General features: G+C 33.8%; 4 protein-coding genes and 1 pseudogene across 4 annotated transcripts; 3 read left to right on the top strand and 2 right to left on the bottom strand.

Annotated features, from left to right (window-relative positions):
* Positions 1-1,339: 1,339 nt before the first annotated feature.
* LOC125857483 (uncharacterized) lies at positions 1,340-2,580 on the top strand. Its single transcript, XM_049537090.1, has 2 exons — positions 1,340-1,788; positions 1,879-2,580. The coding sequence occupies exon 2, from the start codon at positions 1,893-1,895 to the stop codon at positions 2,412-2,414; it is 522 nt and encodes a 173-aa protein (XP_049393047.1). The 5' UTR covers positions 1,340-1,788; positions 1,879-1,892; the 3' UTR covers positions 2,415-2,580.
* A 1,641-nt stretch (positions 2,581-4,221) lies between these two features.
* On the bottom strand, positions 4,222-9,813 carry LOC125857478 (aldehyde dehydrogenase family 7 member B4). Its single transcript, XM_049537082.1, has 15 exons — positions 9,549-9,813; positions 9,313-9,399; positions 9,061-9,192; positions 8,888-8,960; positions 8,594-8,616; positions 8,441-8,504; positions 7,654-7,699; positions 6,875-7,055; positions 5,871-6,047; positions 5,604-5,768; positions 5,123-5,263; positions 4,914-5,011; positions 4,670-4,819; positions 4,461-4,524; positions 4,222-4,372 (listed from the first exon to the last, which is right to left on the bottom strand). The coding sequence occupies exons 1-14, from the start codon at positions 9,684-9,686 to the stop codon at positions 4,470-4,472; spliced, it is 1,530 nt and encodes a 509-aa protein (XP_049393039.1). The 5' UTR covers positions 9,687-9,813; the 3' UTR covers positions 4,222-4,372; positions 4,461-4,469.
* Positions 9,814-13,349: 3,536 nt separating this feature from the next.
* On the top strand, positions 13,350-16,100 carry LOC125857471 (subtilisin-like protease SBT1.4). Its single transcript, XM_049537072.1, has one exon. The coding sequence runs from the start codon at positions 13,567-13,569 to the stop codon at positions 15,871-15,873; it is 2,307 nt and encodes a 768-aa protein (XP_049393029.1). The 5' UTR covers positions 13,350-13,566; the 3' UTR covers positions 15,874-16,100.
* Positions 16,101-16,413: 313 nt separating this feature from the next.
* LOC125857671 (uncharacterized) lies at positions 16,414-20,592 on the bottom strand. The gene is made up of 6 exons (XM_049537282.1): positions 20,413-20,592; positions 19,092-19,224; positions 18,959-18,997; positions 18,091-18,150; positions 16,802-16,873; positions 16,414-16,715 (listed from the first exon to the last, which is right to left on the bottom strand). Exons 1-6 carry the CDS (start codon positions 20,590-20,592, stop codon positions 16,678-16,680), a joined length of 522 nt encoding a protein of 173 aa, XP_049393239.1. The 3' UTR covers positions 16,414-16,677.
* A 1,844-nt stretch (positions 20,593-22,436) lies between these two features.
* On the top strand, positions 22,437-22,949 carry LOC125857485 (uncharacterized; annotated as a pseudogene).
* The last annotated feature ends 2,114 nt before the right edge of the window (positions 22,950-25,063 follow it).

Genomic DNA, 25,063 nt, shown 5'->3' with positions numbered 1-25,063 from the left:
TTTTTTAATAAGAATCATTTAAGAGACGCGGATAACTTCAAATTTTATTTTATCACACTCACTTTTTTGTAATTTACGGATATTATGTCTACCTTTTTTATTTTGATACTTTGATTTGATAGAAAAGGAATACAAATTAAAATTGAAATAAATGAATGAACTAAAGTTTATAGAAATTTGCTATATTAAAGTTGTATGTAATAATGATTATGTTCTTTTTAGAGAAAGGCAAGTTGGATTCGGGTCAAGCAAGTTGCATAAGGTAGTAAAATTGGAAACAAAATCATCAATTTTAAGATTACTTTTCTTTTCCTTCTCAAGTAAGCAAAAAGAAGTACTATGATTCGACCTTTTTATTTATTTTTATATATAAAAAATATGTAATAGGATATACTCTTCCTCTAAGTAGAAGAAACACGTTATTAAAAATTGTGATGAAATCGATAAAATCTCTTTCAATCTTAATTAAAAATTTAGATTCAAATTTTCAAAAAGGAAAAAAATACTACAAGAAACATTTTAAATAAGCCTTATAGTCTATAGAACATGAGTATTAAAACACCAATGGAGAAAAAAGGAAACAAATAATTTTCGGCAACCCATTGACTAAGTACTTAACGATGGAAATTGATCTTATAGTCGTAAAAATACATTATGTCTTTAATTTTAGAAAGGAAACATTACTCTTTCCCTCCTCCTTTTTGAAAAACAAAACAAAATTAAAGCAAACTAATGAAATATTGAGATCGGATCAATATATCAAATTAATTTGATATGATAATAATATAATTTTAAAATAGTCTATCAAAAATAGTTTTTTAAGATAATTATAACATCTGCGTACATATTACCTTCCATCTTATTTACCATTTATTAAATTAAAATTTTAATACCGTACAACGTCAAACCCCTAATTACAAACAAGTAAATGATTTACATTTACAAGTACAAAAACGTGTGGAACAAGAAGGGAAAAAAAAGTCATTATGGCTAATTCGTGAAGTGTGAACCGAAGATTAAGTCTAAGTTTAATGACATCACATATTTACATTGCCACGTTATTTCACATTAGGATCTTTTTATTATGAATATTTTCCTATTTACAGATTGGCCTTCCACGTCGGTGGTCCACACGTGCTGAATTCTTATTCGTTAAAAAACTTTTAAAATAAAGGTAAGAAAATTTCCCAATATTTCTTAAATATTGAAATTTGATAATTAGATAAAGAATAAGATGTAAAATAATATTTATTTCCATACATACAATAGGTAACGCCTAGCTGGAAAACTATTAATATACGGCCTAAATTTAATTGCCAGCACAATCACTGACGTGGATTCTCCAAACCCTCACTCAATCATTGAGAGTTTTTCTTTTTAGACTCCCACTCCTCCCTTATTTCTCACTCTTCAGAAAAAGAAAAAAAGAAGATTATATACTTTTTGTCAGTTTCTATCAATTTATGCATTTTTGTACAAATTGATTCTGTGTGAATAAGCAAATTCTTCGTTATCGAATTAGAATTTTCAGAGACTGATTGAAAAGTTTTTTGAGTTTTGTGATGTCTTTCATGGATACTTTTTTTGTTCCCGAAGAAACAAAGGACGAAGAAGGCGAGTGGGAGAAAGAAAGATAATTAGAAAAAAAATACGATTTCTGCTTCTACTAATCTTCTTCTTCTCCGAGAAAAGTAGAAGTAGAGCGAATCAGATCATTACTAAAAAAACTTTGTAGTTTTGTATTTTCATATATATATATTTATCTCTGTTTCGATCTCTGCTTTGCAGGTAAATTTTTTTTATTTTTCTAATTTTTTTTTGTAATTCTTATCATTGAGAAGATATTGACGTTTTTTTTGTGTGTGTGTGTGTCTTCAGTTTGACGATAAACGATGTCGACGACGGTAATCAGTGAGTCGGCGGTAGTGATGAACGCTGCGGAGGCCGGAAAACTTGCGGCACCGACAATCGAGGTGGATTTCGCGAAATGCGATTGTTGTGGATTGACGGAGGAGTGTACTCTGGCTTACATAGAGACGATCCGCGAGCGGTATCAGGGGAAATGGATATGCGGACTGTGTGCGGAAGCAGTGAAGGATGAGATGATGCGGTGTGAGAGGTTGATCAACACGGAAGAAGCCTTAACTCGTCATCTCAATTTCTGTAAGAAGTTCAGTTCTTCTACTCCTCCTCCAGATCCGACTGTTCACTTGATCGCTGCCATGAGGCAGCTTCTGCGGAGGAGCTTGGAATCTCCTAAATCGCTCAGGTCGATGCCCTGTAGTCCGACGAGGAACAGCAGAGAGATGCAGACTAACGTTTTAGTTCGAGCTGAAAGTTGTATTCCTACACTTTCTTTGGTGGTTGATTCTGCTGCTTATCATGCCATGGAAATGGATCCCGATTCCGAATGAAGGTGATGACTTTAGGTTTAATTTCAACCCTCAAATCCCCGCCATGGAAAAAAAGAAATAAATTAAGTAGAAAAAACAACTCTAATAATGCTTAATTTGCCTCAAAAATGTAAACACAATAGAACTGGAATCGTTTGGCGATGGATTGTGATGAAATGGAATGGAATGAAAATCATGTTCACGTGATTAGCGTGTGAATTCTGTGTGCTCAACTGATTTTACAATTTTGATTAGCTACACTCTTTATATGCATCTGTAAATATATATTAGAAACTCATGTTTTGATTGAAATGCTTCTATTATGATTCTCTTCGTGTTTTTGTACAATTTATGGCTTCCATTTTCATAATTCTTTCTCGTTGTATTTCAGATGTCAGATGGTTAAAAGTGAAAAATAAATCTGAAAATAATGTATAGGGGAGCTATAGTATGTTGAAAGTTCACGTGGATGAAGTAGGAACAGTTGTGTTACTGTAAGTGTTTCAAATTTAGCTGAAAAAAGTGTGATGAGTTTCTCTCCAATTAAAGATAAGATGATTTGAAAGAGGAAGTTTCTGGCTTTTATGGCTTGTGAAAGATAACATGGAAACTATAAATTAGGTACCAAGAATCCAAAATTGGGAAAAAGACAATGCTTGTGACTTCCCCTTTGTACGTGATAATACAGAGTTTGAGATTGGGAGGGGAATGGGCGTGTTGATGAAGCTAATGGAATGTCCAGTAGAAAGTAGTAATATTTGTGGGCCTAAGATATTGTTGTTTCTGTTTGACATGCTAGTTCTAGTGTAAAGGAGAGGGATGGCCATTTGCGTGTTAGTGGTGAATATATTGATCAAGACTTTGTGATAAGGATGTACCACCAATGATTTGTTAAGACGGACGTCATTCTTCTATAGTTTAACTAGTGTTTTCAGGTTCGAGTTTTGGTAATATTAAAAAAAAAAGGATCATAAAGATTAATGATATGGGTAAAATTTCTTGCAAAATTTGATATTGTTTGAAACTAAAAATTGATATTTATCTTGTTTGCCTAAGATTTCGTGGGGAAAACTAATTTTAATGTGTATTGGTGTAAGATAGTGAGTATCCAATAAACTAGTAAGACATACAAAAATGACTCGATAACAACCTTCAGAAATGCACTAATGCAGATTTTGAAGAAGAGTATATATATGATTAAGAAATTCAGAATTTTGTTTTTTATCATAAATATTCACCAACAAAAAATTTATTCTTTTTACGAACTTGACTTCTAGGAGTACTATTATTTGACTATGAGGAAGCATCGCTAAGGAACAGACCTGACTGTAGTCTGAAATGATAAAACACGACGTTTTCATAATTAACAACTTAAATAATCTCAGAATCAGGCAATCAGCTAATATCTCAAATCAAATATGGGATAAAATTAAGCCCAAATTTTATCCCAAAATTATCATATGCTTAACTCACGTACCAAATGACCTGTGCTGCCGATATATTCCAACTTTTACAACTACCAGTTTTTTTGTGTTTTTTTTTTTTTTTACAACTTACCAGTTTGATTTTTCAAATATCAACCAAATTTGTCTATACACGTCATGAAGTTTCCAGAGGAGGATCTCGAGGACCTTATGTGGACAATATAATCATTTGCATTATTGGATGTAACATATCACAATGATTGACTAACATAAACCTACTAGTGGTTTACATAAGATTAGGTAGTTGACTATTAGTGCCAATAATGCAAGTGTTCTGTTTTAGTTATGAGAGATTAGGTTAACAACTCTTCAAATAAAGTAGAACGGCCAAGTAAACACATTGATTAGGCAACCTGGTACTGATCACTGAGAACACTAGGTTCACAATACATTATTTTAATTGAGTTGCAAGGAAGGTACATTATTTAAGTGATTCCGGGGCAATCATAAGCACCTTACAGGATGAATTCACGAGCGAAACGGGCGTATCTGCACCTGAAACAACAATTGCATTCATTAGAACACGAGAATTTTGAAATGCTGTGAGATACTTAATTTATCATATAGTAATGCAATGACTCACCAATTTCAACTAGCCAAAATTGATTCCTTGAGCCAATGGTAATTCACTCCCATAGTTGATTGTACTGCAATGGTGGGGAATAACCCAAGTAGGTCAGCGTAAAACGTTATCAGATTTAGACATTGAGTGATGAGAATTATAAGATACTGAATTGGTGAGCTTCCGCAAATATATTAAATGAGAAAGGGATGAAATGTCTTTGTAGTTACCAAGTTGAGCGTCTCATGTATTGTTTCCAAGAATCACTTCCTGCCTCACGGCCACCACCAGTACCTTTCTCACCTCCAAAAGCACCGCCAATTTCAGCTCCATTTGTTGGGATATTCACATTGACGATGCCACAATCACTTCCTTGAGGTCTGCATCACATAAATCCATGTCAGAATCAGGGTTATTTAATGAAAAGGGAAACTCGTCTAAACCACATTCTCAAGAACATAATAGATTGCTTACCCAATCCACTTAAATATATTTTCTGGATTTCGGGTGAAGATGGAACTACTTAAACCTTGAGGGACAGAGTTGTTGATTTCAACTGCTTCTTCGAAAGTCTGCAAGCATAAAGTTTGGAATGAGAAACTGAATCAAGAGAAGTTCCACCAAATATGGGGAGACGACGCCATTGGTCATCTCGAAAATTCAGTTCCTTTGCAAGGGATTACCTTAAACTTCATTACATACAGAACTGGAGCAAACAATTCTTCCTTCACAATTTCAGCTTTTGAAGAAATTTCAACAATTGTTGGATGCACAAAATTACCCTCAGATTCTACAACTGAACCACCTGTAAGGATCTTTCCACCCTGCAAAATATTCATTTTAAGAAACAAAGTTCTACTCACACTTCCCTTTCTATTGGAAAAGGAAAAAATTCAAATCCAGCTGAGTTAACAAAATATGTCTCCTTTTCTTTTTATAAATATTATGACCAGACATTTACTAGAGCTATGCTCACATTGCTCAGGGGGATAAAACTGTGAAACTTTAACAAATCAAATTGTTAGACAAATCTTGTCCATGTGGGTACAATTGTCCTCACCATCAACATATAACAAGGGGTAGGGCATGACCTAGGAGGAGAGGCAAAATCAATGTCAATTTAGAAATAATTTGGAAATGAAAGTCACAAGAAACTGAACATACCTGGGACTTGATATTGTGGATTCCCTTCTCGAAATTTTCCCTAGAAGTACGAGTATGCAATGGCCCAAGTAAGGTACCTTTTTCTAAAGGATCCCCTATCTTAACTTGCTTGTAAACATCAACTAGTGGTTCAAGTACCTTCTCATATATTGATTCGTGCACAAGCTTCACAACAGAAAAAGATTTGTGAAGAAAAACAGTAATAAATTTTGGAAGTGAAACCTTTAAGCAGCAACGTGAACAGACTTAAAACAATTAACACAGTACCAGTCTCCGGCATGTTGTACAGCGCTGACCAGCCGTACCAACAGCAGCAAATAAAACAGAGCGAACAGCAAGTTTAATGTCCGCATCATCCATTATTATGATGGCATTATTTCCACTTAGTTCTAGTAGACATTTTCCAAATCTCTGACTTACTGTTTGCTGAACTGCAAGACCAACCTATTGGCACAAAAGAAATAAACCCACAGAAATTCGTTAGAGCAAGTTTGTATTTCTATATGTAACTTTTAACAAAACTAGAAGACAAGCTTTATCAGAGTAATAGAATAATAAATTGATAAGGAATTTGACAAATTCCAGATTCTTCTCTTCTTTTTATTTTCGTTGTTAATAAGGTCCATGATTCTCATTACACGCTTTGCTTGTTTTATTTTGAGATTTTTGTTTGTATGCACATGTATATGGTTGCTGTCCCATTGGGTGTTTTTCTCAAATAGAACTTATTTGCTTATCCTAGAAAAGATATGCTTTTATTTTCACTTGCACCCCGAAGGAATGAAAGCCAAACCACTTAGTTTAATTTTGACTAGCAGATTAAACTCAAGACTTGCATATCCATTTAATTTCAGAATTGACTCCATAACATCGTCTTTTCAAGCCCTGTTAAGATTCTTTGATTCAACTAGACAGACAATCTAAAGTCAAGGTAGGAATGTAAAGTAAGCAAAAAACAAGACGTTTTTGTACTTATATCGTGATTTTTGGAGAGACTACATCAAGTTAATCCAACAAATATAGAAAAATTAAAAAAATCAACTTATTACTTTTTAATATCATATCAAAGATAGCAACGGAAGCTTCCTAGAGATGAACCAACAAACCAGACACTGTACGTTTTATGCCTAGTATTGGAGAGGCTGGAAAATATTTGAAAGGGTAAATCCAAGTCAAAGTAAGAAGCAAATACTGACACAGTATCAGTGGCAACGGAGACCGCCTTGATCATAAAACAAACATACATGTTAGGTTAAGGACAGAAAAGTCACCTTTGAACTCCCAGTGAATGAAACTAGAGGAATTCGTGTGTCCTTTGCTATTGCTTGACCAACATCAGCTCCACCGCAGAAGGCAGTAAAAATTGAACCAGGTAAATTGTTTTTCTCCAATACACTAGCCACAATTTTTGTCATCGCAATGGTAACCAATGGTGTTGTTGGAGCACCTTTCCTGTGAACATGGCATAAAATCCCAAGATTAGAACACCCAAATACGAAACTTGAGTTATCAGACATACTTGAAGAGCAAATTCTCTTTTGGAGATTGAGTAGAGAGTTGAGAGATTAGGCATTAGCATAACCCTAAAGAGAATCTGCTCTATCCCTCCCAATTCAGTTGTGCTTACTTAACTTCGTAAGGTTAATAAGACAGGAACTGAAACTCTGTTTTGTTTAACTTATTTGGATGCAGAAGAAATTCTGTTTTAGAGCCAGTGCAGTAATATAACTTAATTAAAGATTCAGCTGCAACACATGAATGCTTATATTATCAAGTTGGCAGGGTTCTAAGATAAGAGAGATTCAATACTCCTGCTTTGAAAGAGAAACAGTAATTACTTTCAACATAAATCTTCATATGATGATGTTCAAACTATAGTGTGGCAATAATACCCAATCAATTTTAGCTCAGCTATAACTATATAAGCTCAATTTATCAATCTGAAAAGCTGTTCAACCATCTAGCTCAACTATCATTTGGAAAAGCCATTCAATCATTTCTACTATGGACAAATTCACTTTACACCTTCGAAATAAAGTGATGGACTTACCAGACAACACAATTGCCGCAGACCAGTGCGATACATGCATTCCATCCTGGATAGAACATGACAGATATATTTAGAACAAAATAAGGTGGATATTGACAAGTACGGTTACTTGGAAAGTCAGGTCAAAGCATTTAAAGCAAAGTGAGAAATTGCTTGGTTTATGAAAGCAAAAGTTCTCCAAATAAAACAACAACAACATACCCAGTGAAATCCCACAAGTGAGGTCTAGACATGGTAGAATGTACGCAGACCTTACTACTACCGCGTAGAGGTAGAGAGGCTGTTTCCCAAGGACCCTCGGCTCCAGATACAAACCCTAGAATCTTTCTACTAATTTTCTTTTTTAGATCAAAATACTTCAGTGGAAAGACAGCAGTACAAAAAATACAATCTGAACATAGCAAGAGATATACTCCAAAATTTGAGGCAAAAAGCAATTAACAAGCACGAATGCATTCAGATAAGAAGACTTTTGAGTTCTTGTTGACACCAACCAACTGCCTTAGGGAAAGAGCAAGAAAGGTGGAAGACACATAGGCATCATGTAAGAGCACAATTTTATCAGAATAGAGCGAAGTAGTGTACTAACAAAATAATAATAATATTAAAGGAAGAGGAGAGACAAATTCAGGGATTCAATTCTTGAATGATGATAGGTAGTTCTATTGTATTGGACATTTATTCTTGTAAATTGACAATATTCAGCTCAAGGTTCCATGATGATCCTTTGCTATGTTACTACTGTCCATAGGAGAGATATCTCATGTCAAAAATCTCAATGGCTTACCAAGTACAGCACATGGGAAGTTGAAAGCTGTGATTACACCAACTATCCCGAGAGGATTCCACATCTGTGCACAAAAATTACATGAAAAGATCAAAAACTAACATAACCAGGGTTTGAGAAATTCCTGATTTTAGAGCACAAATGTCAGCACACCTCCAACATCATGTGGTTAGGACCTGTCAACAAATAAACATTGTTAACAAAAGGAAGTTAGATAAGAAAAATAATCAGAAAATAAACATCTCCAATAACATACGACTGTAAATCATCTACTCTTAAAAAACATTTGTATCCCAATAGTCAGCAAAAGCTAATCATCCTTTCAACCAGGAACTACTCAGATAACCAGAAAGTATTTAAAACTAAAAACAAGAAATTACAATTGCAAAAAAAAACTGCTTAAAATTCGGCTATTCTGAAAGCAACATAGTAAGGAAGCGAACTCACGTTCAGAAGGAATAACGGATCCATTCAGTTGTCGACTCAATCCCACAGCAAAATCACACATATCAATAACTTCCTGCAGATTTAAGCCACAAAAAAGTTTCCAATTGTAAAGCTGTTTTTCAAAAAAATTTAGGACACTCCATAGCTCTATAGTGAATCGTGACATTACATACTTGAACCTCCCCAATTCCTTCTGGGAGTATCTTTCCCATTTCAAGTGAAACAAGTCGACCAAATTCCTGAAGGTTCGCTCGGAGTGCATCACCTATCTGTCTAACAATCTCACCTCTTTTTGGTGCAGGAACCTGCAACATAATACATCATCATCATAGTAGAAAAATTGATCCCCAAACTAAATGCCACCAATTCTTATCTAATATGCAACGGGAAGATAGATTTATGATTTCAGTGAGTGCTGAACATACCTGCACCCAAATCTTAGCTGCTTCAGCGCAAGCTGACATGCCTTCCTCATAATCTTGAGCAGAAGCTTCGACAACTTCGGCAATGATCTGTATACATTATACAGTTTAAATCATACATATATTAATTTAATGAAACGAAACAGATCAGTTTGCGACTTATAATCAGTGAAGATCAAAAACCCTACCAAACAAAAAGTTGGGGAAATTGGAGAGGATAAGTGAAATTAAGAAGAAACCTGGTTGTTAGCAGGATTAACAGTGGAAATGACGGGGCCAGTAGCTTTCCAGGTGCCATTAACATAACAACCGAGATTTTGAGGGCCAATTCCGAGCTCTTTGAGGAATTCGTACTCTTTCTTCATGAAACTAGTCATGATTTCACACAATGGAGGAATAGATAGAGAATGAAGAAATAATGAAATGCGATAGAAGTGGCGATCCAACCCACTGGAAGAAATAGTAGTATATAGTATAGTAGTAGAAGAGACGTAGAGAAAGAGAAGTGTCGAGTCACGCACACGGATGTGTTGTTGGTATGAGTAGAGACGTTATCTTTCAAATCATATGATAAGTACAAAAAATTAGAGTATGGAAAATTTGGTATTAGCGATTTCATTTTTTCTATTTAATGTATATATAAGTGATCCTAATTGATTGGTTTTATTCTGATTTGGTACTATCTCGCCTGGAGCCGTCAATAAGTGTTAGGCCAGTTGGGTCAGCCTAGCCTAACCCGGGATTTAATAGAGTTGGGCTAAAAATTTTGGAGCCCATTTAAGAAAAGGGCTTTTTAGCCTGACCTGAATAAGTCTACTGATTTGTGGGGCTTGAGAAATATAGGTAGGGCCGGCCCGTGGGCCAATAAAAATTAATTAAAAAGTATAATATAATATTAAAATTTAAAATTAAAGAGATCCAAACTCAAATCTATTTAAAGTTTTTTAGGAAATCACTATGTATAGAAGTTGCATCCACCGTGAAAATGTTCAAACACTTGTTGCTACTCGAAACTGGTTACATGGTTTTTCTCAAACTGGTAATATATTTTTGTGTACATTTAAATATTATAATTCTCAATTTAGTTATGTTTTAATATTTAACTAATTGAAACCATATATAAATTGCATATGAAAATGAAGATGTTAAGACAATCTTCCCACAAGTTGATTCAGATATGCTTGATGAAGATGATTATGAAGTGTTAGATACGTCATAAGTTTCATGAAGTGTTAGATACACCATAAGTTTCATGATTTTTTAAGGAGTTTATTTTTTACTTTTTTATGGTTGGAATATTGTCATATTTTTTGTGTTTTATTGTGATAATTGCAAAACAATTAGGTTAATATTTCTATTTAGATATTTATACTTTTACTTGAAAAAAAACTTAATAAATATTATAAAAGATAATTTTATTTGTGGATTTGATTAACAAGTAATAACATTAACACCATGTAATATTGTTTTGTCGATATTTATGATAATATTTTTAAATTATAATTTATAATTTAATTTAATAATTATAAAGAAATATATAACTTTTAAAAAGTGGGCTGACCCGGCAAGTCTGTAGCCCACGTACTTGTGGGTTGGGCCGACCGTTTTTTGGCCCACACAAAAAATGGGCTAGCCTGACCTGACCCATAAAATGTCAAAGCCTGTATGAATTAGGCCGGATGGGGTGGGCTAGCCCATATTGACAGCTTATTCTTGCCTAATGAAAGTAAGGTCTTGAATGGACCTTTTGAAACATTTTGGGACCTCTTTGTATTATTTTAGAAGCTACACAAGAGTAGTTCTTTTTCATGAGAATGATGTTAGGATTAATCTGTGTAAACCTTAATTATTTCACTATCTTGCTATTTATTGAGAAGCTGGATTTATTTTCATATATTTTTTTAATGATAAGGAAACCCGCAACCTCTATTCTTTGGATGCGCATAGAGTAAAACTCTCGCTCCTATGCAATAACTCACAAACCACATAAGAGAGATAACCCGCACTAGACAAGCCCAGTGCGATGAGTTCGATTCAGGAAGTTCCAAGCCCAAACCACTGGACCACCCGAAGGGTATTTATTTTCATATTTTAGTTTTTAATTTTACAAATGAATTTTCTTCTCTATACCTTTTATTTAGGAACTACTTTCGTGATGTTAAAAGTTTATTAAAATAGGGAGTCTGAAATTAGTTAGAACTTTTTTACTGTAGTAATTATTATTTCTTATATGTAAATCTAGTTAATAAATATTTTTTAATTACAAATTAAAAATTCAACTTTTTATAACAATATTTATTAAATTAATCTTAAATTGCCAAGTGGCATTTCATTAATTTGCCACTTGGCAAAATCTCATTACAAACTATTCTCCTTTATTATATACTACTAGATAATGTAGCACAAGCCCAATAATATAAATGGTATGTTTTGGGGCTAATAACGGAGTTTTTGAAGCGATTGTTTGCGTGGATAAAGGAATAAGTTTTTATTATCACAAACTTGTACTTTCTTTGACGCTATTTAAGGCATAATAAGACTATCCACATACAACATTTTTGAAATATTTTATGTTGTCAATTATCATGATTTATAGTATTTTTACGATAGATTCACTTCAAGAATCAGTGGATTTTTTTGTATTTTTTTCAAAACATATTTTATGTTGTCAATTATCATGATTTATAGTATTTTTACGCAATTTTTAAATATAAAAAAAACTTAAAAAAAATAAGACAAATAAATTAAAATGGACCCAATATATGTTTTTTTTGTTGTCTCAATTTATGTGACACAAATGAAATTTGGAGAGTCATCCAAATTTTCATATTTTTTTTAAAAATGTTTTAAGTTATTAATTATTGTGATTTATAATATTTTTATGTAACTTTCAAATAACGTACATTATTGGTCACTCTGTCCTAATTTATGTGATATGGATAAAATTACAAAATTAACCATTTTAAAATGTCTTTCAGATATTTTAAGTTGTTAATTATTATTATTTATAATACTTTTTTGGTAATTTTAAAATGATATGTGCTATTTTTTCTGTCCCAATATATGTGAGCCTGATAAAATTTTGAGAGTCAACCTATTTTATTATATAGCTTTTAAATATTCTAAATTGGTAATTATTGTAATTTTTAATGCTTTTTAAGTTATTTGTAAATGATATATGTTGCTTCCTTGATTGAGACTTTTCCATTTGTGACATATATATATTATTTTAAAAGGGAGTTTATGCTCAAGTATAATATATAATATTCAAGATTGAGATATATAATATTCAAGATTGAGATATATATATATATATATAATCACGTAATAATCAAGAACATTTAATGGTTAAAATACTAGTGTAACTCGTATAAGGAATATACACATGCCGCAATGACAAAATAATTTCGTTATTGCATTGCATAATTTGATACCTGCTTTCGTCCCTAGTTTATGGCTAAATCCCACTGGTCCATGATTGTGGTCATCAGTTTCTTGACCCATTTTGTCATATGAATCACTTCCCTTCCAATTTGGTGCCGCTCAACACAACGAAAAAATAAATCTACTTTTTGCCGGTAGTAAATAACTTTTATTCTTTAATCAGAAATTTCAAATACGGGCTCAAAAACTGAAGTTATATTTAATCACTAAATGACAACTAATTAATGTTGTTTTTAGTTCATCATATACAACAACAGGGGGGAGCTACATTGATGTCAGGATGTCCAATTTGTTAGAAAAAAATATTGTATATACAAATAAAAATGATTAAATAACATGTTTTGAACTCCTTTGACATAATAGGCTGTTGGTTTCAGGCGCCTCAAATGAGCTTAATGGTCTTGTGTTTGAATCTCCTAGCAGATTATTCCACTACCTCGAGTCAATTAGGATGATCTCACAAATAGTTTTTTGAGTAATGAAATAGCAGAAGCATCATTGGCATGATTCACGACACTCCAATTCCAAAAAATAAAATACTCCTAGTACGGGCAATAATGTGAGAAAACATGGGTTAATAACTAATGCCTATCAGATACTATCTAAATATCTTTTCTGAACACCATGTCTCTTACCTACCCACCTGAGCTACCCTTCCATCCTTCTTTACACGAGAAATGGGCCCAAAACTTACATGGTTATTTGGGAATTGCCAAAAGGACTGAAAATGAACCAACAACTATCTATAACGTGGCACAATAAAGCCCATCAAATATCTCTCTTATCTTCCCAGAAACTAGTTTCTCTTTAGCGATGGCACTTTCTTCTTCTTCTTCTTTCTTCCCCCTAGTCTTCCTCTTTCTCAGCTCATTGGCAATTTCAGTCAAATCGGATGGTCCTAAAACTTTCATAGTCCACGTGTCCATATCCCACAAGCCTCTTATTTTCACTACTCACCATCATTGGTACTCCTCTATTCTCCGATCAGTCTCTCAACACTCTCCCAATATCTTGTATTCTTATGATCGTGCTGCTCGTGGCTTCTCTGCCCGCCTTACATCCGGGCAGGCTGACCAGCTCAGCCGCGTTCCCGGTGTGGTCTCCGTCATCCCTGATCGCGTACGCCAACTTCATACCACTCACACACCTACCTTCTTAGGCCTTGAAGACTCATTTGGGATTTGGCCCAATTCTGATTATGCTGATAATGTTATTGTTGGGGTCCTTGACACAGGTATTTGGCCAGAAAGGCCGAGCTTTTCCGACAAGGGGCTTTCACCGGTGCCTTCAGGTTGGAAAGGGAAATGCGAGAGTGGCCCGGACTTTCCTGCAACTTCATGTAATCGTAAAATCATAGGTGCTAGATTGTTTTACAAAGGATATGAAGCTGATCGTGGAAGTCCAATGGATGAATCTAAAGAATCCAAATCGCCAAGAGATACTGAAGGCCATGGAACTCACACTGCTTCAACTGCAGCTGGATCTGTTGTAGCCAATGCGAGCTTTTACCAATATGCAAAAGGTGAAGCTAGAGGTATGGCCGTAAAAGCTAGAATAGCAGCCTATAAGATCTGCTGGAAAACAGGGTGTTTTGATTCTGATATACTGGCTGCAATGGATCAAGCTGTTGCAGACGGGGTTCACGTGATTTCTCTCTCTGTTGGCGCAGATGGTTATTCTCCTGAGTATGACGTTGACTCCATTGCTATTGGAGCTTTTGGTGCCTCAGAACATGGCGTTGTCGTCTCTTGCTCTGCTGGAAATTCCGGTCCTGGTGCTTCTACGGCGGTCAACGTTGCCCCATGGATTCTCACTGTTGCTGCTTCAACCATAGATCGGGAGTTTCCAGCGGATGTTATCTTAGGAGACGGTAGAATATTTGGTGGTGTATCCTTGTATACCGGAGATCCCCTTGGCAATGCAAAACTACAGCTTGTTTATTCCGCTGACTGTGGCAGCCAACTCTGTTATCCAGGAAAGCTGGACCCTTCAAAAGTTGCTGGGAAAATTGTATTATGTGATCGAGGAGGCAATGCCAGAGTAGAGAAAGGAAGTGCTGTGAAACAAGCGGGCGGTGCAGGTATGGTCCTAGCAAACTTAGCTGACTCTGGAGAAGAACTCGTTGCCGATGCGCATCTCCTCCCAGCGACCATGGTGGGTCAAAAAGCTGGCGATAAAATCAGGGATTACATCAAATCTGTTCCATCACCAACAGCGACGATCACTTTCAAGGGAACTGTTATAGGAAAATCGCCATCTGCTCCACGCATTGCTGCATTCTCAGGCCGAGGACCCAATTATGTGACCCCTGAGATCCTTAAACCGGACGTTACTGCACCGGGAGTCAACATATTAGCTGGATGGACCGGAGCTGTTGGTCCAACAGACTTGGAAATCGACAAAAGAAGAGTGGAATTCAACATTATATCCGGGACATCCATGTCTTGTCCTCATGTAAGTGGATTAGCTGCGTTACTCAGAAAGGCTTATCCTAAATGGACCACAGCAGCCATAAAATCAGCCCTCATGACAACAGCTTACAATGTTGACAACTCCGGCAAAACAATCACGGATCTTGCCACAGGTCAAGAATCGAGTCCTTTCGTTCGTGGGTCGGGACATGTGGATCCAAACAGAGCACTGCATCCGGGTCTGGTTTACGACATTGAGTCGAGTGATTACGTAGGTTTCCTATGCGCCATTGGTTATGGCCCCTCCAGAATCTCACCATTCACGAAAGATACTTCTTCAGTGAATTGCAGTGAACATAGTTTGGCTAGTCCAGGGGATTTGAATTATCCATCATTCTCAGTTGTTTTCATGAGTGAGAATGTTGTGAAATACAAGCGTGTGGTTAAAAATGTTGGGAGGAATGCAAATGTTGTGTATAAGGTAAAGGTAAATGCACCTTCATCCGTGGAGGTGAAGGTGACTCCGCGTAAGCTCAGTTTCAGTGAGGAAAAGAATAGTTTGTCATATGAGATCAGTTTTAGCAGTGTTGGATCGGAGAGAGTGAAGGGTCTTGAATCAGCATTTGGATCAATTGAGTGGTCTGATGGAATTCACAGTGTGAGGAGTCCAATTGCAGTGCGTTGGCTATCCTCCTCTGCTGCTGCTTAGCCTGTTCTATGATCATAACTGTGCAACAGATTGTAATCCGTGATGCTCCAAAGACCGACATAAGGCCAAGTTCTGAAAGGAAAAAGGAATTATTGAAAGACCATCTGCCTATAGAAATAATGTTTAAGAATTTTGTCGTTGTCCAGTTCTATTGTTTCTGAATGTTAGTAAGCCTGATACATTTGATCATTTGAATGAATCTTATGAGGTAGAACGGTTGTGATTCACCTACATGCTATCAAATTAGAAACTTGTTGGCATTGCCATTTTAAGATCCCACTACATAGAAAGAAAGCTATATGCCATTGTGCATCAACACAGAACAAAGATAAGAACTGTTGGTGTATGGTGCCATTGTTAAAAGATCTCACGAATCAACCATGGCTAAGGGCACCATTTTTATTGCCATTGTTAATGTAAAACCCGGGCATAACTATTGAAATACTTGGCATTACAGTATCAAACATGTAAATACAGGCAACATCAAACAAATGACAAAAGATACTGTAAACAAATTTAGAGGAACAAAAAAAAATAAGATACAATAATTAGCATCTAATTAAAAGTAAAATAACATTGGCTGCCAGAATGCTAGTGGTTCTGATTGATGGTATTATCCAAACAATATAATCAACATAGGTACCAGCTCTCTAATAAATCCTATCAGATAGTCGAAGCAGAATCAGATACATAAAGAAACAGAGAACAAAAGGCACTGTAAATAAGTATTACTAGAACAAACTAACATTCAAAGACATGACAATGCAACAGCATAATTGCCTCTCCTGCCAATTGTTGAATCCTCTAATGACCATACTTCTGAAATTCCCACTCACTATTATCTGCAGTGTAGGAAAGGAAGTTCCAACAATTATAATACAGTTATCAAGCCAACTAAACAGTGCCAAAGATACAGTTGAATAACTACCTAATGGACACACTTGACGTGTTTTGAGCCAGCGACTGATGCAGTGGAAGTGGAAGGCATGGTTACATACACCTGCGATAATATAAATCAAGATACTTCTAAGCCCCCAAAATAAAGAATGCCAGGTTTGGAAGAGCAAAACCAAACAGAAGTGAAGAATCAACGAGAAGATAAAAGACTCCATGATTAAGTTCAGATCAAATTTCTTTCATATCTGGTAACAAGAGATATCTTGTTACAACTTTGGTTTCCTTCTAGACTAAGATTCAAGGCCTATTTTTTCCTTTTATAATTTAATTTTAATATTTTGACTTCTATATTTATGTTTTAGTTTGTCGCTTGTTTGGATCTCATTCAACAAAACATTGCTTGTGAATGAAAATAAACATTTCATTTTAGTTGTAGCGATAAATTTGACAAAGAAATTCTCTTTTAAAAGTATGGTAATTTTGAAATCATAAACATGAGAAAAGTGGTTTCAAATCGTGTTGAGCTCGAGTCCCTCAACCAGTCGTAATAGAAATAAGAAAGAAGACATGGTGTAAGGAGTACCAAAGTGGAATATTGTGTTTAGAAACAGCAAAAGAAGGTGAACACATTACAAAAGTTTCATCAGATGGAAGGATAAAGGAGGGAGAAGATATATGTGTGTTCTTTGGCAATAAGAGTGGGGAGATTGGGAGAAGGAAGGTGAATTAAAAAAAAGATGAGATGGATTTACAAACAGATGCTTAATCCTTAGAATGTGTGTACCATAAATAGATATGTCTAATCAGAGGACGACACAAGACAATGAATTACTTATGTTATTAAGTGAAAAACTAGGCCAGAGCTTTGCGGACAAAGGATGCTTGGCACTTTCAGAACAGATGAAAATAATTCTTTAGGCAATAAGAATCAAGTCTGATTATAACTTATTCACCATAACATATGCAATATATTAGCACCCAAGTGTATGGCCTAGTGGCCGATGAAGTGGGTTGAGAACCATGAGATCTCGGGTTTAAATCTCCGTGGAAACAAAAATACAATGATGCCTTGGTTGATAGAGGTACCAACTACCGTACCTACTGCTAGCGGGAGGTGACAGGTAACAAGTGGATTTAGTCAAGGTGCACACCAACTGACCTACACATCACCTAGCGCATACAAATGACATATCCATGCATAATATCACAAGACAAGCAGAAAGCTTCTTTCAAGAGACATCTACTCATAAGCCATAATGGAACAATAACCGTCAATATTTTTCCAAGGCATAAATTAATTTAGATAAACAAACTGCATACCCCAAGCAACAATGCACTCCTGGCTCGTAGCACTAGCTTGATTAGCTTGGCACTCGATGCCTGTTGAAAAAAGTTTCACATAAACTCGCAAATATACATAGAAAGGTCTATTATCGAATTTCTATTTTCTATTCTAAATCAAAACAAAGATTTGAAAACACTCACAGAGAGAAAATGACCAAAATGGTCCTTAATGTATGGGCTTTGATTCCATTTGGTCCTTAATGTATGGACTTGATGGAAATAGTCCTTTATGTATCATAAATTGTGATCAATTTGGTCCTTAACCCTAAAATTTTAATGACAGCGATTATTTAAAAAAAAAATATAACTAAAATTGCTACACGTGGAGCGATTTCCATTATTTTTTAAGCATTCCTCACCTCGGAAATTTTTAATAAAAAAAATTTAAATTTTTTTAAGAAAATGGCTGCTATAGCAGCTATTTCTATTTTTTAAACGCTGCTGGGCAGCGTTGTTAAAAAAAAAATTCACAGCAGCGATTTTAAAGAAAAAAGAATTTTTTTTTTGGACCGGTAGCGATTTTTATGTTTTTAAAAGGAGTAACAGCGTCAATTTTGTCAGAAGAAAATCGCTCCGTCAGGAGCGATTTTGCCCTTTTGGTTAAAAAAAATTGACGTGCCATTTTGGAATTTTTGGAAACAGGGGAAGGAAAGTCTTGAACGAGCGCATCTTTTACATATTCCGTGTATTTTGACGGCAAAATAATATTAATTTTAGGGTTAAGGACCAAATTGATCACAATTTATGAAACATAAAGGAGCATTTCCATCAAGTCCATACATTAAGAACCAAATGGAATCAAAGCCATACATTAAGGACCATTTTGATCATTTTCTCCACTCACAGAGATCCATAATATGATTTCTGCAAATAGCACACTTGTCTACAACAATATCGGCACAATTTCACCAAATCATAATATGATTTCAGCTTCAATGAGGACAAGTAAACAATTGACAAAATTGGGGGAAACGAACCCCAAGTCCAAAGAGCGACAGCGTTCCACTTTTTGATCTCAAAACGCTTTGGTTTTTTGGTTGAACAAGAGGCGGATGCTGATGGAGTTGCTGCCGAGTTTGGATTCTTCAACGGCCAGAACCATCTCGACGTCTGTATCCGTTATGCTAAATCAAGTGCAAATTCGTTCTCGATCACACAATTGTCTTCGTCGAGTGGAATTAGTATCACTCCAGTTTCCTCCTGAACCAGATTTTTCTCTGCTATTTTGTTCTTTTTGGTTCTGGCATTTTTTAATTTTTTATATGTGGACCACCATAAAGCCCATTTGTAAGATTTACAAAGCGTTCCGTAACATATTCTAATTTTGGGCTGGCACAAGAAGATATGGGGAGAAGGGCAGAAATTCCATCGTCATTTAACTTATGTTCACTTTGTAATTTATTTACAAGTTTACTCATTTTGGGAATGATCTAAACGTATGCAACGGAGCTTGAAAATTTGCATCAGATGTATTATCATTTATATGCAAAAATTGTCTTAATTTTCAGTTATGGTGTGTCTGAATTTATTTGTTTTGCTATTATTTTTTTTTGAATTTCAATAATAAATTTTCGATATCATAAAGAACAAACTGTCTTCATTAATTTATCAAAGTGACAAAAAATCTCGCAAAATCATTTAACACTCTTTTTATTTCCATGTATGTATGATTTCAACTTTCAGGTGATATTTTAAGAACATATTTTACGAAGTTATTTCTTAAAATTTGATAACTAAAATGTTTCAATTGCTGGACCAAGCACTTTCATCCATTAATTAATTAGATTTTCTTGGTATAGTCCTTTTCAAGTTAGGGACTTAGGGTGTATTTTGATACGGAGGATAAAATCCTATTAATTAATTAGATTCTCTTGCTACTATTTTCTTAGAAATAAAAAGGTTATTTTTGTAAATCTCAATAAAAAGGTTTTTATATATATATATATTATCTTGTTTTAGAGATTATATATATCTATATATACATCAATCAAATAGTATCATATCTTATATGAAAATAATTTATGATATATTCTCTTTATCCTCAAATCAAATAATATCATATCTTACCTGAGATCATTTCATGTTCAGCTCTTCTATCTCTATATGATCTCCTATAAATATGTCAGTTAAACAAACAGAATTATTCGAACAAAAAAGTAATACTAATACTTATAAGCTATAACACAGTAATGGCTTATTCGGACCAAAATAGCCTTAACAAAAGTAAAAGTCATGTCAATTCCACATCCATATTCAATCAGGCTCGCCGCAAAATGTCATTCCGAGGAAAGAAGTTACCGGTAGTTCAGCCGGAGGCTGGAGGGAAGAAGCAGCGGCGGAAATTCTCTCCGGTGAAGATTTTCCGACGGGACGGATTGAAGGGGAAGAAATTGCACTACTTAGGTATGAAGAAAATAAAAGAATGTTATTGGTTGGCAGTAAATGACATATTGGAAGGACACGGAGCAAGTGATACATTCGAGCGACGATTTGTAGTAGATACCTCTTTTCCTATTCCCATGATGGGCCTTTCCTTCACTACTTTTCCAAATCAGCGTCGTATCTAAAAGCGAAGCCACCATCTTCAAACTTCATTCGTGGAATTATTTTATTGTTTATTACTAGTTATTTCTGATTTTTATTGAAATTAATTATGATGTCTTTATTTAACTTGCTTTAAGAAAAATGAATTATATATATCTTAGTTTATTTATTATTTATTGTAGCGCCACATAATGAATTATTTAAGGTGTAAGATAGTTTTAAAAAGTCAAAACTAAAGCTCAAATTATGTTTTAACCAAGCGGCGTCAAAAGTCATTTCATCAATTCCAAGCTAAGTTAAGAAGAACTATGACAAAAGAAAGAGACGATTAGAAGGAAACAGTACTTTTTTCATCATCGGCTCGTATTGAGTATTCATTGCTTCGATTAATTCATATTTACATTATGCGAGGTTCATAAAGAGCTAGGAAACATTTCGTTTGAGGAATTTTTTTATTTTTAGCATTCAAAATCAAGACCTCTGATTATATATTGAGTTTTCATACTGGCTATGTAAACATTAAATGATCTTGGACAATCTTCATTTCATGAGCATTATAGCAAAATTAATTTTTAGCGGTATTTAATTAATGGCAATAGTTTAACTGTCGCTAAATATGTGTTTTATTAAATATAATTAATATTCTTCGTAAATGTCCCTAAAATCTACTTACTACATTTACCTTAGCATCCAACACATGCACCCTTACCCTCCACTCACAATATACAAATATTTTGGTATATATTATTTTCTAATTATGTGCCAAACATAAAAGAAAAATAAGTTACTTTTTTCCAGAAAAAAATAATATTCAAAGGAAATATTTTAATTTGATTCGACAGACGACATTTATTCCTCCTACTTTAGATACTATTTTACCACCCCCTAACATAGTTCTTATATTTATTCAAACATTTTATCCTCAAATAATTTTTTTAAAAGTTAAATCGGAGCTAAATAAGTTGTAAGGTTAGCTAATTAAGACTTATTCGAGTCTATGGACTATGGAGCCTAACGGCCTAAAAGGAGGGTAACAAGAGGGCTGCCTTTTCCGTTAATTAATTAGTTGTTAATATGTGTGTGAATAAAAATTTATCTTGATTGACTATATAAACATATTGTGGGAAAGAATATATAATTATTGCCAAATTGTTTTTCATTTTCTGTGACTACTTTATCAAGAGTGTTGAGTTTCTTGTTAAGATTCGTAAATAATTTAAGGGTAAAAATGTAATTCAAACAGTAAATTTTGATATGAAAAATATGTATACTGTAACCCCTGGTAATTTTAATTTTTTTTAAAAAAAAATTAACCCTTGTATTACAATCCCCATATTTAATTTTTCCTGAAATGAATGGAATGTTAGTTAAAGAAGTTGGGAAGAAGGACCTTAGGGATCATTTGGCCTAGAAAAAAATTATATGCTAATATAGAAATTATTTATATTGTCATTGATGTGAAGGATTATTATATTATAATTGTAAGTAAATACCCGAAAATTCTTATTGATAAAGTAATAAATTATTCTAAAAAGGAATATTTATCTTTAAATTATTAGAGTATAATTTATTTCATTCTTCGCCTCATGAAAATCAATAGTCATGTTCTCCACTTACCTTTTAGTATAACTCGATCATATATATATAATTTAGTATCGTCAACAAATAATATATCATCTTGTGTTTGAGATTATTTCATATCTTGTATGAGATAATTGTATGATTCTCTCAATCTTCAAACCAAATCATTTGTTAGGTGAGCACAAGTATTTGGCGTAATGGAGCACATGTATTCAACTCATCTATCTCTCTATATATATATGTTAGTTCAACAAACAGAATTATTGGAACAAAAAAGTAGTACTAATTATTGCTTATAACACAATAATGACTTATTCGGACGAAAATAGCCTCAATAAAAGTAAAAGCAATGCCAATTCCAAATTCATATTCAATCAGACCCGCTGCAAACTGTCGTTCCGAAGGAAGAAGTTACCGGTAGTGCAACCCGAAGCTGGAGGGAAGAAGCAGCGGCGGAAATTCTCTCCGGTGAAGATTTTCCGACGAAGCGGATTGAAGGGGCAGAAATTGCACTACTTAGGTATGAAAAAAATAAAAGAATGTTATTGGTTGACGGTGAATGACATATTGGAAAGACATGAAGAAGTTGATACATTCCACCAACAACTTGCAGTGGAGACCTCTTTTGCTATTCCGATGATGGGTTGTTCCTTCGCTATTTTGTCAAATCCTCGAGCTATTTAAAAGCTTAGCTGAAAATTTTAAGACATTTGTGGAATTACTTTATTGTTTATTTGTTTTTTTTATGATTTTCGTTAATATTAAGTAAGATGTCTTTCTTTGATTTGCTTTTAAAAAATTAATTGTAATATCTTAATTTATTTATTATTTTTGTAGTGCCACTTGATGAATTATTTGCACCCTTTATGAGATAATACATGCAAATAACTATTTTTTTTTCTTTTTATTTATTGGGAATTTACTCAATTCAAGCGCTACCAACATCAAGAAGGGTCGAAGGGTCGAAGGGTCGAAGGGTCAAAGATATAGTAGTTTAAAAAGTTAAAATTAAACCTCAAATTATATTTTAACCAAGCTGCTTCAAGAGTCATTTCATCAATTCCAAGCTAAGCTAAGAAGCAGTATGACAAAAGAAATAGACGACTAGAAGGAAACATAGTTTTTTTTTTTCATTGCTAACTTGGGTATTCATTGGTTCCGATTAATTCCTATTTACATCATCACGTGACACTCATAAACGCTAGGAAGCATTTTGTCTCAAGAACTTCTTCATTTTTAGTATTAAATTCAAAATGTATGATCATATATATAGTGAGTTTTCGATCCATACCAACTATGTATAACGTTGATTGATACTTTATATTTATGTATATGATCTTAGACAATTTTCATTTCATGAGGGAGATTTTGAGGTCGCGTTAGACTTAATGTCTATTTCTTATCATGATATCAATCTATTAGCTAGAGTAAGACTCGTTCCTATTATTAGTTTATTTGATGTTGGACTCCTAAATTAAATTATTCGCAATTCAATTAGCAGCTTTAGGCGTGCAAGGTGTTGAGTTTCTACATCAACTATATATTAGAGGAATGTAATGATCTCTTTATACTATTTTAGACTATTCTCACCTTATGAGTTAACTTTTAAGGTTGAATTAAATATAAAATTATTGATTTACTTTAATTTTAACCAAATAATGAGATAATTATAATGATAAAAAAATTTCCATGTAACCTAAAGCAAACAAGCTTTACTTACATTATTCAACTTGTAGTTTGCAACTCTTTTGTGGAAATATACAGATGTCAAAGTACTTTTAAGTTTTAGCATGAAAAATAATTCTTCAACTGCAATTTAATTTGTAAATATTTAAAGACAAATTTGAAAGACAACTCTTTTGGGCCGATAATGTAGGTGATATTTTAAGAACATGTTTTCCGAAGTTAGTTTTTTAAATTTAATAATTAAAATATTTTAATTCCTAGACCAAGCTAAGCACTCTTCCATCCCATTATTTAATTAGATTATCTTGATTCTTGGTATTGGTCCTTTTCAAGTTAGGGATAACATTATCCGAAAAAATCTCCTTATTTAATTAAATTCTTCATTGTACTGGTTCCTTTCAAGTTAGGGGTGTTTTTTTGATACAGAGGATAACATTACTCAGGAGAATATAAATAAATTGTGGGAAGAATACATATTTATTGCCAAATTATTTTTCATTTTCTGTGACTACTTGACCAAGAGTGTTGAGTTTCTTGTTAAGATTCGTAAATAATTTGAGTGTAAAAATGTGATTCAAACACAGTAAATTTTGATATGAAAAATATGTATATTGTAACCCCTGGTAATACAACCCCTATATTTATTTTTTCTTGGATAAGCGGAATGTTTGTTAAAGTAGTTGGGAAGAAAGACCTTAGGGACCATTTGGCTTAGAAAAAATTACGCGGAGATTAATAATATTGAAATTGTTTATACAAATAGAAATCTATATATAATATAAAGCCAAATGTAGAAAAGGTGATGTGGCACCTCTCTAAGGCCTCCATTGCTATTTTTTTTCTCTTTTTTTTTTATATATTTTATCTTATTTTTAAATCAAAATATCAACCATATTCCATCTTATTTATGAAGTTCCATTAATTTTTTAATGACCATATTACTTTATTGTCTATAATAAGCTATTACATTAATTGTTAATTATTCTATATATTATTGAAGAATTGCGAAGGTCACCATGTCTTCTCCTAATCTCCTTGCTTAATTTCTTACCATTACTCCTTTTTACGTTTTCAACTCATCCTCTCTTTTTTTTCTCACTAGATATTGTGTCTTTTCCCTTATTTTCTTGCCTAAATA

Source organism: Solanum stenotomum, chromosome 3, assembly GCF_019186545.1.
Source record: "Solanum stenotomum isolate F172 chromosome 3, ASM1918654v1, whole genome shotgun sequence".
Taxonomy (NCBI): domain Eukaryota; kingdom Viridiplantae; phylum Streptophyta; class Magnoliopsida; order Solanales; family Solanaceae; genus Solanum; species Solanum stenotomum.
The sequence above is the reverse complement of the archived record's forward strand: the minus strand, read 5'-3'. Positions and strand labels throughout refer to the sequence as shown.

Bases quoted from the DNA above. Each gene is read 5' to 3' on its own strand.
- LOC125857483 (XM_049537090.1), top strand. From the start codon at position 1,893: ATGTCGACGACGGTAATCAGTGAGTCGGCGGTAGTGATGAACGCTGCG.
- LOC125857671 (XM_049537282.1), bottom strand. From the start codon at position 20,592: ATGTATCACTTGCTCCGTGTCCTTCCAATATGTCATTTACTGCCAACC. The intron at 19,225-20,412 runs GTAACTTCTTTC...TAACGGATACAG, and splicing joins AGCCTCCGGCTGAACTACCG to ACGTCGAGATGGTTCTGGCC. The intron at 18,151-18,958 runs GTGAGTGGAGAA...TTTTTTCAACAG, and splicing joins AAATCATATTATGGATCTCT to GCATCGAGTGCCAAGCTAAT.
- LOC125857471 (XM_049537072.1), top strand. From the start codon at position 13,567: ATGGCACTTTCTTCTTCTTCTTCTTTCTTCCCCCTAGTCTTCCTCTTT.
- LOC125857478 (XM_049537082.1), bottom strand. From the start codon at position 9,686: ATGACTAGTTTCATGAAGAAAGAGTACGAATTCCTCAAAGAGCTCGGA. The intron at 9,193-9,312 runs GTATGTTCAGCA...ATTATGTTGCAG, and splicing joins CAGCTAAGATTTGGGTGCAG to GTTCCTGCACCAAAAAGAGG. The intron at 7,700-8,440 runs GTAAGCCATTGA...TGTTCTATCCAG, and splicing joins CTTCCCATGTGCTGTACTTG to GATGGAATGCATGTATCGCA.